Below are 12735 nucleotides of genomic sequence, written 5' to 3'. Positions count from 1 at the left end.
ACAAGAAGTCAATCTTATATACACATCAACATGATCGACCGGGACTTTTAAATTCACTTTTACGAGCGTGTCACGCAGCGTATAAGTATATACCGGTGACAATTTCACGTTACACTTTCTGCCTTTGGCAGACCACTATTTTCGTTCGTATCCGATTTCTCGCATCAGCTTTTTCCACAGTTGCATTGGTGTCGCGCGCGAACTCAAGCAGAATACCGATATCCGATAACTTAAAATAAATGAGGTCGCCAGTGATAAATATTAAATAACTGTACATGTGCATGGTTTAAGCGCGTATACTTCCTTGTGATACGTTTCCTAACTAACCAAGAAATGGACAACGAGAAAATGATTGATTCAATTACTTGAGAAAAAATCAATTGGTTTAATAGTAATTTTTCGAAATCTATCAAAAATCAATAAAGAAAATGCATGAAAGAAAAATGTTTGCTTACGTGTTAAAGATGCTCGATTATTCGTTCGTTCAAACGATGAGATTTTCTTCCTTTCTTCTCCTCGAGTTTCTTCCGATTTCTTCGCCGCTCCAGCGCTCTGCCTTCTTTTCTCGTTTTTCTAATTGACTGCACGCAATCAAATATAACCGTGGAAAAGTAAATAAAAAAAAATAACAATTCTAGTAAAAGCGAATTATTGACAACCACGGAACAAAAACACTCTTCTCCTTTTGTGTTTCCTTCCGTAAAATGTTCGTATCAAATTTGTCTTTTTTATTTTTTCTTCAAAATTGAGTTCCACCGCACGAGGATCACACGAGTCCGTGAAAAACGAACATGCAAAGAATAAAATGGATTCAGAGACAAGAATACAGCGAGCAACGGCGAAACAAGCAAATTTCGTAAACGTGGAAAAAACTTAAATAAAACTCGAAAAGTAGCTACATCCGAACAGTTCGAGGGTTCGGAGACAACTGAGCCTACCGACGGACTTTGGAATCGGTGAGCGGTGTGTCGGTTCGCCGGACTCGCGAAGACTTCTCGAGTTCGAGACTCTGAGAGTCGTGCTCGTTGTTTTCTTTTATCTTTCTCTTTTTTTCTATTTCTGTCTTTCTCTCTTTCTGGATACACGATAAACTAAGTGCACGCGGTACACGCGCGTTCTACCTTCGCGACGAGCTCGCTTCTGTTCCTCCTGTTTCTCCTTCTGCTCTTTTTGTTCCATCGGACCATGGCTTTTCTGTATTACCAGCCGCGCCTCGCCGTGCGCGGAGCCACTACAAAACGCAAGCGCACAACTAACCATGCACGCACGTGCGTGTCTCGCGACTATGCTCGTGTGCAACCTGATCGTAATGGTACGATGAAAATCATTTTGTTTGCTTGCTGTCTGCTGTTTTCGCTTGTTTGTCTGGAACAAATTCAATATTGATTCTTTTTTCTTAATATTTTTTTGTTTTCCTTTTTCTTTTTCTTTTTCTGATAAATTATAAGATTCTTGTGAATTCAAAAGAAGTTGACAAGTGCAAGAAGTGTATAAGAATTATATTGAAATATATATGAAGTTTTATATATAGCTTATAAATATGGTTTTAAATGATGATATGATAATTCGAAATCTGACTCAATAAATGATCGAATTATATTAAGTTTCATTTACTGGAATTAAATAATATGTAAGTACATGTAAACAATTAATAAAAATAATCGAAACATAACCGATACTTGCATATGCTGAACATAATTTGTGTAAACTGTATAATATTTATAATTAATTAATTCTTTGTAAAATTTTTAGAAAATTTTATTTTATTATTTTCTATTATTTTTAATAATTATAATAAAATTTTATTGCGTAAAATTAATTAATGATATCTACTCAATGATATTTACTTAATTAAGGTAAATATGTAGATAATTAAGATAAATAGTGAAATTTACTGTTTATAGAATTCTGAATCATCGATCGATAATAAATAGTATCGCGTATTATAATAAACTTAGTAAATATATTCAAATGCATTAATAATAATAGACAATAGTTACAACAAATACATATTAAATATAATTCTTTTATCATTGTTGAATTAGTACGTGATCAATATATAGTAAGAATATCAGTTTTTTTAGATCTTAAGTGATTATAAGAAGTTTTCAATTGTTTCCAATTCCAACGAATCATTTGAAAAATTTTATGATTTTTAATTTAGAAAATCCTATTATATGGGATAACTTTTTTAAGAAATGATTTTGTATTTTTTTCCGAAAAATTTTTTTCATTTTGCAATTATCTTCATCATTTATTTCTCAAAAGATTTGAAAAATCGATTACAAATGATGATAAATATTTTTTTTTTCTAAGTTATCCAAGTATATATAATAAAACTTGAAGATCGTACGTAAGGTCACATCCTTGATATATCCCTGAGGGATTCTCGGATACTAGTGATTTTCCATTACACAATCAATAAGACAATTTTATCGACATTGATTTTTAGAATGATTCGTCTATAAAGACTCTAGAAATACCTTAAAAATGATTATATTTTTGTGAATCTTTCTATTTTATTACATTAAAAAACGAATGATATTCATTGATTCAAATAATAATGAAATATATATCAAAAAATCAATTAGAATAAAAAAAACGATGTTGTAAAATTTGAATTATTATTCGATACATCAGTGTAATATTTTCTTGTGTGGAATAGAAATTTGTCTGAAATTTTCACCAAGTAGGCCATGGCTTTGTGGCCCGATCCGTAGATTATGACATCAATACATTTTACGTAATCCGGTGGACAGCAAATACCTAAGTTAGGTTAATATTCAAGATGCACCATCGAATCGATTGGCTGACCAGATTATTTACCAAATTATTTATATGTTCCAGATATTGGGATAAATAGATCAAAAGATTTTCTAGATTTTCTATTGTTTAGATAACAATGTATGTTCTGAAAGCTTTTGAAACATAATTATAGTCATCCAACTTTCTTGTGTTTTATTATTTAGAAAAATTTATTTAGCGATGATTTAAATACATGCCGATATAATTATAATATAGTTTAAATGCAGTTATATTTTTGTTAAATTTAAATTATTTTACATTTATAACAAAAAATCTAAATTGAAATACCTATTTTTTTTATAATTATAATTTTTAATTTATGTCATGGTTGTATACTTTATATAAGCTTTTCTAAATATATAATAATAGTAAATATTATTTAAATCTATCATATTATTTATAGTATAAGGGTTCTTTCAACATCTTAAGCACTTTTTTATAAACTAGTTTAGGAGCGTCTATAGCCCATAGAAAATCTATATGATTGAATTTCGCATATGGCACTTTATAGATAATTGGTTTCTTTGGTAATTCATTGGTTAACTTTATAACATCCTAAACAAAAAATAAAATACAATATAAAGAATAATTAAACTATATAAATAATATCTATATTCATTAAAAAATTTCGAAATATATAAATACCTGAGGACTAGACAACCAATCATTATTACCGTAAAACAATACGATTGGTATTGTTATCTTTGATAAATTATATCTAGGTGGTTCAGGACTATTATAAATTAATAAATTTTTTTCTATACCGTAGTTATATTGTTGAAAATTTCCAGATTTTATTTCTTGAACAAAATGAACCATAGTCTTAGAAGATGTGCCAGCTGGTTGATAATTTAAAATTTTAGGTAGCAGTGTCTTTATATAAATATTAAAAACAATATATTGTATAAATACAATAATTTGCATAAATATATTAAAATCTAATACAGATTTTTATATAAATTATTGTACTCACATAATTAAATTGATTTTCGTCAAATCCAACAAGAATAAACAGTATATTACTACATATTTTTTCCTCTTGAAAATTCATATCACACAAGTATTTTGCTAAAAATCTTGTAATAAAACTATTTGGTAAAAATGCTCCATCTCCAAATAGATATAATATTCTCTGGAAATTAATATGAAAATATTTCATTATTTTCAATGATAAATATAAAAATTTAAATATTGAATCAAGAAAATCATTGTAATCGCATATTAATTATTTTTTTACCTTAAAATCAGATGCAAATGGAGTTAAATATCGTAAAGGAGTTCGTATATGTTTCAAAAAAGCTACTGGAGCAAGGCTATACATTGATTGTATTAATTTTGTTATTTGCGGTCGTTCACTGGCCATTACATAGAAACATGTCGTACCCATTGAAAATCCAATGTACGCTCTTAAAGAATTTTCTTTCAATTTTACAATGTAAGTGATCATCGCCGGTAGATCATAAATACCTGATTCATGCCAACTAAATATATTATTACAAAAGTAATATTAAAAATTTTAAAATAGTCATTTAATTATTATATACTCAATAATTATTTAATTATTTTATATAAAATATGATTTTTACATAAAAATAAAACTATTATTCTACATATATTTCTAAAAATTTTTCTAAAATATATTTTTAATTATTTACAATGTATGGTTATTTTACATTTTCAATTATCATTAATTTTTATTATTTATAAGTACCTGAAATCCCAAAACGTTAAATTTTTTGGCGATAAAGAAATATGCGCTTTTGAATAAGTATTGCCACGAAAATTTCCAAGCCATACATCGTAACCATTATCAGCTAATGAATAAGCTATAATCGTAAATAAAAATTAAAATGTAAAATAATAATTGATTAAAATTTATAAGTAAAAAACACAAAAAAATTTAATTTTTGTGTTTTTTGAATTAATTTTTAATTTAAATTTAATTTTAGAATAGATATTGTTTTATTAAATAATATATATATTATACCAAGAGAATTTTGTTTGCCAAGTACAATCCAATCCATAGAGCAACCTAATACACCGTGTTGTAAAAAAATTGTAGGAGATCCAGATTTTCCTACAATTCGATGCATTGTTAAAATATAACCATCTTCTGTTAAAACTACATGTGCTTCAGCTGGATAACCTTCTTTTCTTATTATTTGCAACTACAATAAAAAAATTAAATCATTAACAATTAATGTTATTTATTAAAAAAAGAAAAATTCAGAAAAACAAAATATTATGATATAATATAATTTTATGTATTAATAATAAAGATAAATAATTTTATTATTAATGAAACTACTTTAGAAGATTTTTACTATATAGATAATTTGAATTTTATTGATATTATAATTTTATAATAGATATATAAATTATTATAACAGATTTACAATAAATTTATTAATAATAAAATTGAAATTGAATAATAACAAAAATTACAAATATTAATTTATATTAATTTTATAAAAAAATTGAAAATTATATTTTTTTTAATTGATAATATTTTTGTAATTGTTAAATAATATTTTTGTATATTAGAATTGTACATATTACATATTATATTGTAAAATTTTGTTAAGATTATATCCAATTTTTCCATACATTAAAAATATTAATGTGATAAATATATTTCAAATATTCAATTAACACGAATAAACACGTAAATTCACATAGTAATTTGAAAACATAACATGTTTTGCAATTTACAAATATTAAAGAAATTAAAATATATAACAGAACAGAAATTATTACATGTAAATCACTTTGCAGACAACTAATTTCCAATGATAATAATTAAAAAAAAATTAGTTATCTTACGTTTTCCGATAAATATTTTATTTTTTTTTAAAATATTCTATTCTGTTGGATATTATTTTCATACATAAAAATGAATTAAAAAATAATTATAATAAAAATTAAAAAATAATTAAAATAAATATTGCTTATAATCATTATATGCATATTAAATGATAGAAAAACTTTGTATTTTATTTTTCAATCTGATTTTATATTATATTTGATTTCTTACAATAAAAATAAAAATATAATTTTACTTACAATGTCGAGGTTTTCATTCGAATCTTCATTTTCACTTTTTTTATAATGATTGAATAATTTAAAGTTAAAGCTGAATGAAATCACAGAATGAAAAATAAATAGCGATAAAAATATCACAATTTGTCTCTTCATTCTAAAAAATTAAACAAACAACAAAATATTAAAATGCAAAAAAAAGTTTTATACAATACTTTATTAGAAAAATTTAATAGTAAAAATATATTGATATTTATTTAAATTCTTAAGTATATTCTTAAGTATAATAATACATTCCCGTTTCCTGAATGTTTCCTGTTCAACTTTTGTCACTACGAATAAGTTTTGAACATTGTACATTAGTCATAGTTAAAACTGTGTAAAGATCTCACATTCCATTTCAATATTAAAAATTCAATATTAAAAAATGTTTACATTTAATTACAATTTTATTCTTTATAACTTGAATATTTTAATGTATAAATTTAATATTTTTATATTTATTATAAAATTTGAAAATTTAAATGAAATATAGATCATATTATAAATATATATTTTATCTTATAGAAGGAAGGAAAAATTACGATTATTAAAATTGTCATAATATACACATGCGACACAACACACATTTACACTATCTTTATTCACTATTCTTAATTTTTACATATTTCTATCACTTAAAATTTTTCAATTATATAATTTTTAACAATACATAAATTTTAGAAAAGTTATATATTTAAACATAGTTTTTAATGTGAAGGAAAGCAAAAATCAAATCATTATATTATTTTACACTATTCTATTTTCGAGCGAAGTTTAAAAATACAATTCTCTTATTTTAATGATAGATGTATATAAAATATAAAATACCAGGTATTATACTATTATTTTTATTACTTATGATTAACAAATTATGAAAACATTTATTTTATGTAAATAAATATATGCATTTTAGATATATATCATAATTATTTTCGTATTTAAGGTTATATTTTTGTAATATCAATAATGGTTATCTAAACGTCTTTTACTTCTTTATAAATCGATATATTAATATTAATGTAACAAGAACAAAACAAATAATAATGATAATAAAATATAATAAAATCGAATTAAATATTTCAATGTACACATTATCTGTTAATAACCTAAAAATAAATATATTGTAGAATTATATTTTATATATATATATATATATATATACACATATATATATATATATATATATATATACACATACGCATACACACACACGCATTTATCTATTTTCATCGATATAAGACATTCATTATTATTGAAGTAATTTTTTTAACAGATTTTGTAAACATCATTTGATATCTTAATAAATTAAATATTCTTTTTTAAAAAACTATATAAAAACAAATGTTTAATAAAAAAATATGTAAAAAAATAGGTATGCAATTGAAAATATAAATGAATACTTATATATAAGTGTAATTGAATATTTGTAACATATATATTTCACGTTTTGTTAATGACGATAAATTATTTTATCATAAATTTTTTTTAACTCTTTTTATAAATATCTTAATAAACAAGAACTATTGTTTACTAATTGTACTATTAAGAGTGTATTTTACGTTTGAATCAATATTAAATAAAAACCGGATAACCTTAATAGACTATAAATATGTGTCATTCCTTAATATATCATTTTAGAATATCTCTCATCTATTTCAGCATATAATAATGAATGAAACAATATTACCACCTTCGCCAAACTGGTATTTGAGTAATATTTTTACTTGTTCTTTCAATGGCACTGTAGCATGGGGTGCTAGAAATATGATTGTTATTGCTAAAATTAGTGAAAATAATAAAACATTACAATATTCTATTATTAAGAATGCTCATAAATCTAAAGTGACATGTCTTGCATTTACTCCTCATTTTGAAGAAGTAAATGCTAATTTAGTAGCTTCTACTGGAGATGATAATGTAATTAAAATATGGAATTTAGAAACATTATCTGTAGCTTATCTTTTAGACACTGTAAGTTTATATTAATATATAAATTGATAGTGATATTATATTTAAAATTTTTTTTTTAATTTTAGGATAAACAAAGTATACCAGTAGGTGTAGATTGGTCTTATAAAAATCCTTATATTATATATGCAGCAACTTCTGATGGTCATGTATTATCATGGAATGCTTATTTTGATATTGTTTCTTCAATTTCATTAGGAAAAATGATATGTACTTGTATTTCTTCTTGTCCTCATGATCCACATCTTGTAGCTATAGGCTCAAAATGTGGCTTAGTTTATATCTTTAATTTTCAAGGTAAAGGAAAAATAGATTATAAGCTTAGAGGACATGACACTGAAATAGTTAGTTTATCATGGTGTCCCATAGAGAGTAATATTTTAAGTGGAAATCCAAATAAAGATTTATTATTAGCTTCAGGAGGAAAAGATAGGTAATTTAAAGAATTTTATTTGCAAAATATTTGCAATCACAATTTTAATATATAAACTTTAAATTACAGATCAATTTTCATTTGGAAAGCTGGTGGAGATGGCCGTTATGAAACAACAATTTCATTACCTACAGGTCCTCTTGATTCTCATCAGCATAGAACCAAATTAAATGCTTCTATAGGTAATTGGGTTGTAGTTCGTTGGATAGAACCTAAGTTATTACTTACAAGTTCATTATGGGGCGAATTAATTTCTTGGGATTTATCAACAATGATAAGAGGCAAACCTAATGTGAAAGTAATACATGCATATCATGTTAGGGGCTTATTTTGTATTGCACATATACCAAATATCCAAAACAATTCAATAGAAAATTGGAGAGTAAAACAGAGGTTTTTATTAACAAATTTATGATAATATATTATAATAATTATTATGAAATAACCATAAGATTAAATATTCTCAACAAATTACAGACATACAATTTGGACTTTAGCACAAGATCGAAGAATTATTTGTTGTGGAATAAAAGATAATAATGTTGAAGTAGATTATGATATTTTTACACAATCTGGATATGTTTATTGTATTGCTGCTTGTCCATTAGATACTTCACATGTTGCATTTGGAGTTGGAGATGCAATGTTACGATTATGGAATTTATCAGAAGCACATAATACTTCCTTTAATATAACTTTTTTATGGCAAAAAATTAAAGGAAAAATTCGCGCAGTAAGATCTATATTATATTTTGAATAAGTTATATTAGAAATAAGATATTTCTAAATAATATTTCTTTAAAAAATTATAAATTGATTGTTTAATAATTATTATATTATACATATTAATTACATTATATAGATATCATGGCATCCTGAAAAAGAAAATTTATTAGCATATGCAACTGAAGAAGGTCGAGTTGGTGTATTTAATATAAATAATAATAAATTACCTACATTGTACAGACAATACCATAGAAATACTATATATACTCTTAGTTGGGGGCCAAATCCAGAAAACAAACAATATGTTTTATATTCTTGTGGAGAAGGAGAACTTGTATATTATGATCCAGAAAAACCAAATCAAGGTAATATTTTATATTTACAAATTAATAAATGATTAATATTATTATATCATAGTGAATATAAAATTATAATTTGTTTAATCAGAACCTAAATCTGTATTGAAAAAAGAGTGTACAGAATTCTCTTGGAAGCCAGATTTTTCTTGTTTAGCAGTTGGATTTGAAAATGGGTATGTTTTTATATATAAAATATAAATAATATATGATATATGAAATTCATAAAAATTTTTGTATTTTCAGAACAATTTCATTTTTTAATAAAGAATTTGAAACATGTGGATGTGCTAAATTTGCTTCAAAAATGGTACATTGTTTAGTTTGGCATCCTGAGAGCACAGCAACAGATTCAACATTTTCTCCATTAAAAAATTATTTGGCTGTTGCTTTTGAATCATGTACTATACTTATTTTTGATTTATCTAATTTTATAGATCATTTTACAAAATTGAAAAATTCTACTAATAATGATAATTTAAAAGAAAAATGCGATATTTACAAAGTGAATGAAATTGTAGCTACTTTAAATGGACATAGTAAAAATGTTGTTTGCTTAGCATGGAGTCCATACATAAGTGGACATTTAATATCTGGTAGTTATGATGGAATTGCACAGGTATAAGTTTCTAAATTTTATTTAAATAAAAAGAAAAATAAAATAACAATATAAATATCTATGAATATCATGAAAATAAGTATTTATATTATATATGTATCACTGTTTTTTTTAGGTATGGAATATTGAAACACAAGAATTAATAGCTACTTATATGGAACATTGTGGTCCTGTATTGTGTTGTATGTGGAGTCCATTAGATCCTGATTTTATTATAACTGGTTCTGCAGATTTCACAGTACGGATATGGAAAGTTGCTTATAATTTACCACAAAAAAAATTATCTAAAAAAATATTAAGTAAAACTAAAGAAAAAGAAAATAAAACAAATAAAAATATTTCTATTGAAAATAATTTATTAGAAGTAACTAAGGCTACATCAGAATGTTCTATTTCAGATGTTTCCCAAACTGTTCAAAGTATAAAAATAATATTAATAAAAATAATAAAAATTATGTTATTATAGTACAAATAATGAATAATTATCAATAATTTCAGAGTCAGAAATAAAAATGAAAACAGAGACAAAAAATAAAAAATTTGAACGATCATATTTTTCAAAATGCACTAATACAACAAATGAAAAGACATTTTTACTTAACTCTCTTTTAAATATTGTAAAAAAAATAAAGAATGATAATTTGGATATTGAAGAAATTCAAAAAGATACTTCATATAATATGATACCAGTATTATTTTCTACACAAACAAATTTTATGACACACATAAATAATGAAAGTAAGTTATCCATTATTAAAATAAAAAAAATGTTATTATAACTGTCTACTTATATTTATTTTATTTTCAATCATTATTTAGGATTTATTCATATTGAAAAAAATAAACATAATTTAGTCACAGAAATGGATGTATGGTGTAATAATCTTAAACAAAATTTAGATGAAGCTGCTAAAGAAAAACGTCTTAATGATTTTCTTGTTTCACTTTCAGCTAGTTTATCTATGAAGTATGTAATTTTATCTATTCATTTTATAAAATTTCATTTTAGAATTATCAAAAAGTAACTAATAATAATATATTACAGAACATGGAAAGATATGTGTGAATTGTATGCATATCAATTAATAAGTGAAGGCAATCCTTGTAAAGCAGTATCTTATTTACTTTGTATACATAAAACTTATAAAGCCATAGAAGTGTTTCAAGATGCAAATTTATATAAAGAAGCATATATTCTTGCAAGATGTAAACTTGAATATGATGATCCAGTACTAACAGAAATTTTAAAAAATTGGGCAAAATATAGTGTACATACAGGAAATTTTGAACAAGCAGCATATATGTAAGTTATAAGTTATAAGATAATCATATAATGAATAAATAAATATTAATAAAAATAAAAATATTATAATTTTTTTTTCAGTTATGCTAAATTAGGAGAATTTTCTGATATAATAAAATATCTTGGACGCCGTAAAGATGCAAGTACTTTAATAACAGCAGCTGAAATTGCTCTTTTATGCAATGATGATGCCTTAAGTAAATCTTTAATTGATCAAGCAATAATTGCAACTTTTACAAATTCAGAATATGATTTAACACGAAATATAATAGCAAAGTTTCCATATCTCAAGGTACAATTATAATATATGTATTTTATATTTTTATTATTTTTTTAAAAAGTAAATAAAAATATTTACTTTTAGTACCAAGAAATACATTTGTTAATTTTGGAAGAACTTGACAAAATAATTAAAAAAAATGTAAGTTTTAACATGATTCAAACATGGATAGATGGAAAATCAGATTATGGTTTATTGCAAGCTTTAAAAATAGTTTGTGGAGATTGTAATTCTTATTATACTGATTTATTTAAAAATAGTTTTTGTACTACTTTAGATAATGAAAGAATGGTAAGATTGATTTAAATTTTAATTAATTTTTTAAAAACACTGAAAATTAATCATTATATTTCATAATTTGCAATTTTAGTTATGGTTAGTAGTTGCTCATAATATTGCATTAGCAATAGCCTCGGTTGAAAAAGAACAAAAATTGAAACATATTGTTACTACATTACATACCATTACTCAATTTGAAATATTACATAGAAAAAATTTTGAAAATCAACATAATTTACTAATTGAAATTATAATAAAATTAGATATTAAAGGATTAATGGATAAAACAAGTATTTATACAAAAACTGATTATTCTGTATCAATAAGTTTACGAGCTTATTTATGTTATGCCCTTTTAAATTGGTTTACATGCAATATAGACAAAGAATCTATTAGTAATAATATAAAATTCTATATCAATTTAATTGAAAATTTATTAGAGGATGCAATAAACAAACAAGCAGTAAAACATTGGTCAGTAACAAATGAAATTAATAAATTGGAAACTCAAATAGTTTCTGTAAAATGTAAGTTATAAAAATATTATTTATATTTTATATAATAATAAAAAAAATAGAAAAAATAAATATTTAACTTTTTTTAGGTAAAACGCAAGAAGAAAATAAAATTGATCAAGATATAGAATCTCTCATGATTGAATTAAATGAATTAAAAATACAAAAAAAACAAATACTCAATGACTTGGTTCATGTTCCAAATCCTGTTATGGTATATAGCATAGCAAATAACTTATGCAGCAAGTTGCTGGATGAAGATATCAAAAATAAATTTTCGGAAAATATCTCTAAAATGTGGTTAAATGCTATTACGTAAATAAATAAATAATGTATTTTTTTTTACATTGTCTTTTGCTAAATTAATGAT

At 23.6% G+C, this 12735-nt stretch overlaps 3 protein-coding genes across 4 annotated transcripts in view; 1 reads left to right on the top strand and 2 right to left on the bottom strand.

Moving 5' to 3' along the window:
• LOC107997729 (UNC93-like protein) overlaps positions 1-1145 on the bottom strand; it is a 43332-nt gene extending 42187 nt beyond the window's left edge. Inside the window, exon 1 of the mRNA XM_017056513.3 lies at positions 456-1145. The gene's annotated coding sequence lies outside the window, so the exon portion shown is untranslated. The remainder of the gene's footprint in view (positions 1-455) is intronic.
• Positions 1146-1400: 255 nt separating this feature from the next.
• Positions 1401-12710, top strand: LOC107997727 (gem-associated protein 5). The gene is made up of 16 exons (XM_017056508.3): positions 1401-1630; positions 7546-7857; positions 7923-8287; positions 8357-8680; positions 8765-9020; positions 9150-9378; positions 9461-9545; positions 9616-9988; positions 10104-10407; positions 10487-10726; positions 10808-10955; positions 11034-11291; positions 11373-11583; positions 11656-11862; positions 11942-12377; positions 12455-12710. Exons 2-16 carry the CDS (start codon positions 7555-7557, stop codon positions 12682-12684), a joined length of 3969 nt encoding a protein of 1322 aa, XP_016911997.1. The 5' UTR covers positions 1401-1630; positions 7546-7554; the 3' UTR covers positions 12685-12710.
• On the bottom strand, positions 2952-6541 carry LOC107997730 (lipase 1). Of its 2 annotated transcripts, none has more exons than XM_062081699.1 (8): positions 6429-6541; positions 5869-6001; positions 4793-4973; positions 4517-4631; positions 4043-4286; positions 3779-3937; positions 3451-3678; positions 2952-3360 (listed from the first exon to the last, which is right to left on the bottom strand). In XM_062081699.1, exons 2-8 carry the CDS (start codon positions 5998-6000, stop codon positions 3199-3201), a joined length of 1221 nt encoding a protein of 406 aa, XP_061937683.1. In that variant the 5' UTR covers position 6001; positions 6429-6541; the 3' UTR covers positions 2952-3198. The 2 variants fall into 2 exon arrangements, with proteins under 2 accessions (XP_061937683.1, XP_061937682.1); XM_062081698.1 differs by lacking the exon at positions 6429-6541 and adding an exon at positions 6138-6401.
• Positions 12711-12735: the final 25 nt, after the last annotated feature.

The sequence above is a fragment of the Apis cerana genome, linkage group LG11, assembly GCF_029169275.1.
Source record: "Apis cerana isolate GH-2021 linkage group LG11, AcerK_1.0, whole genome shotgun sequence".
NCBI classification, from domain to species: Eukaryota; Metazoa; Arthropoda; class Insecta; order Hymenoptera; family Apidae; genus Apis; species Apis cerana.
The sequence above is the reverse complement of the archived record's forward strand: the minus strand, read 5'-3'. Positions and strand labels throughout refer to the sequence as shown.

Excerpts from the sequence above, each read along its gene's own strand:
- LOC107997730 (XM_062081699.1), bottom strand. The coding sequence starts at position 6,000 with ATGAAGAGACAAATTGTGATATTTTTATCGCTATTTATTTTTCATTCT. Across the intron at positions 4,974-5,868 it reads CGAATGAAAACCTCGACATT|TTGCAAATAATAAGAAAAGA; the intron begins GTAAGTAAAATT and ends TTTTTATTGTAG. Across the intron at positions 4,287-4,516 it reads TTAACGTTTTGGGATTTCAG|TTGGCATGAATCAGGTATTT; the intron begins GTACTTATAAAT and ends TAATATATTTAG.
- LOC107997727 (XM_017056508.3), top strand. The coding sequence starts at position 7,555 with ATGAATGAAACAATATTACCACCTTCGCCAAACTGGTATTTGAGTAAT. Across the intron at positions 8,681-8,764 it reads AATTGGAGAGTAAAACAGAG|ACATACAATTTGGACTTTAG; the intron begins GTTTTTATTAAC and ends AACAAATTACAG. Across the intron at positions 12,378-12,454 it reads TCAAATAGTTTCTGTAAAAT|GTAAAACGCAAGAAGAAAAT; the intron begins GTAAGTTATAAA and ends AACTTTTTTTAG.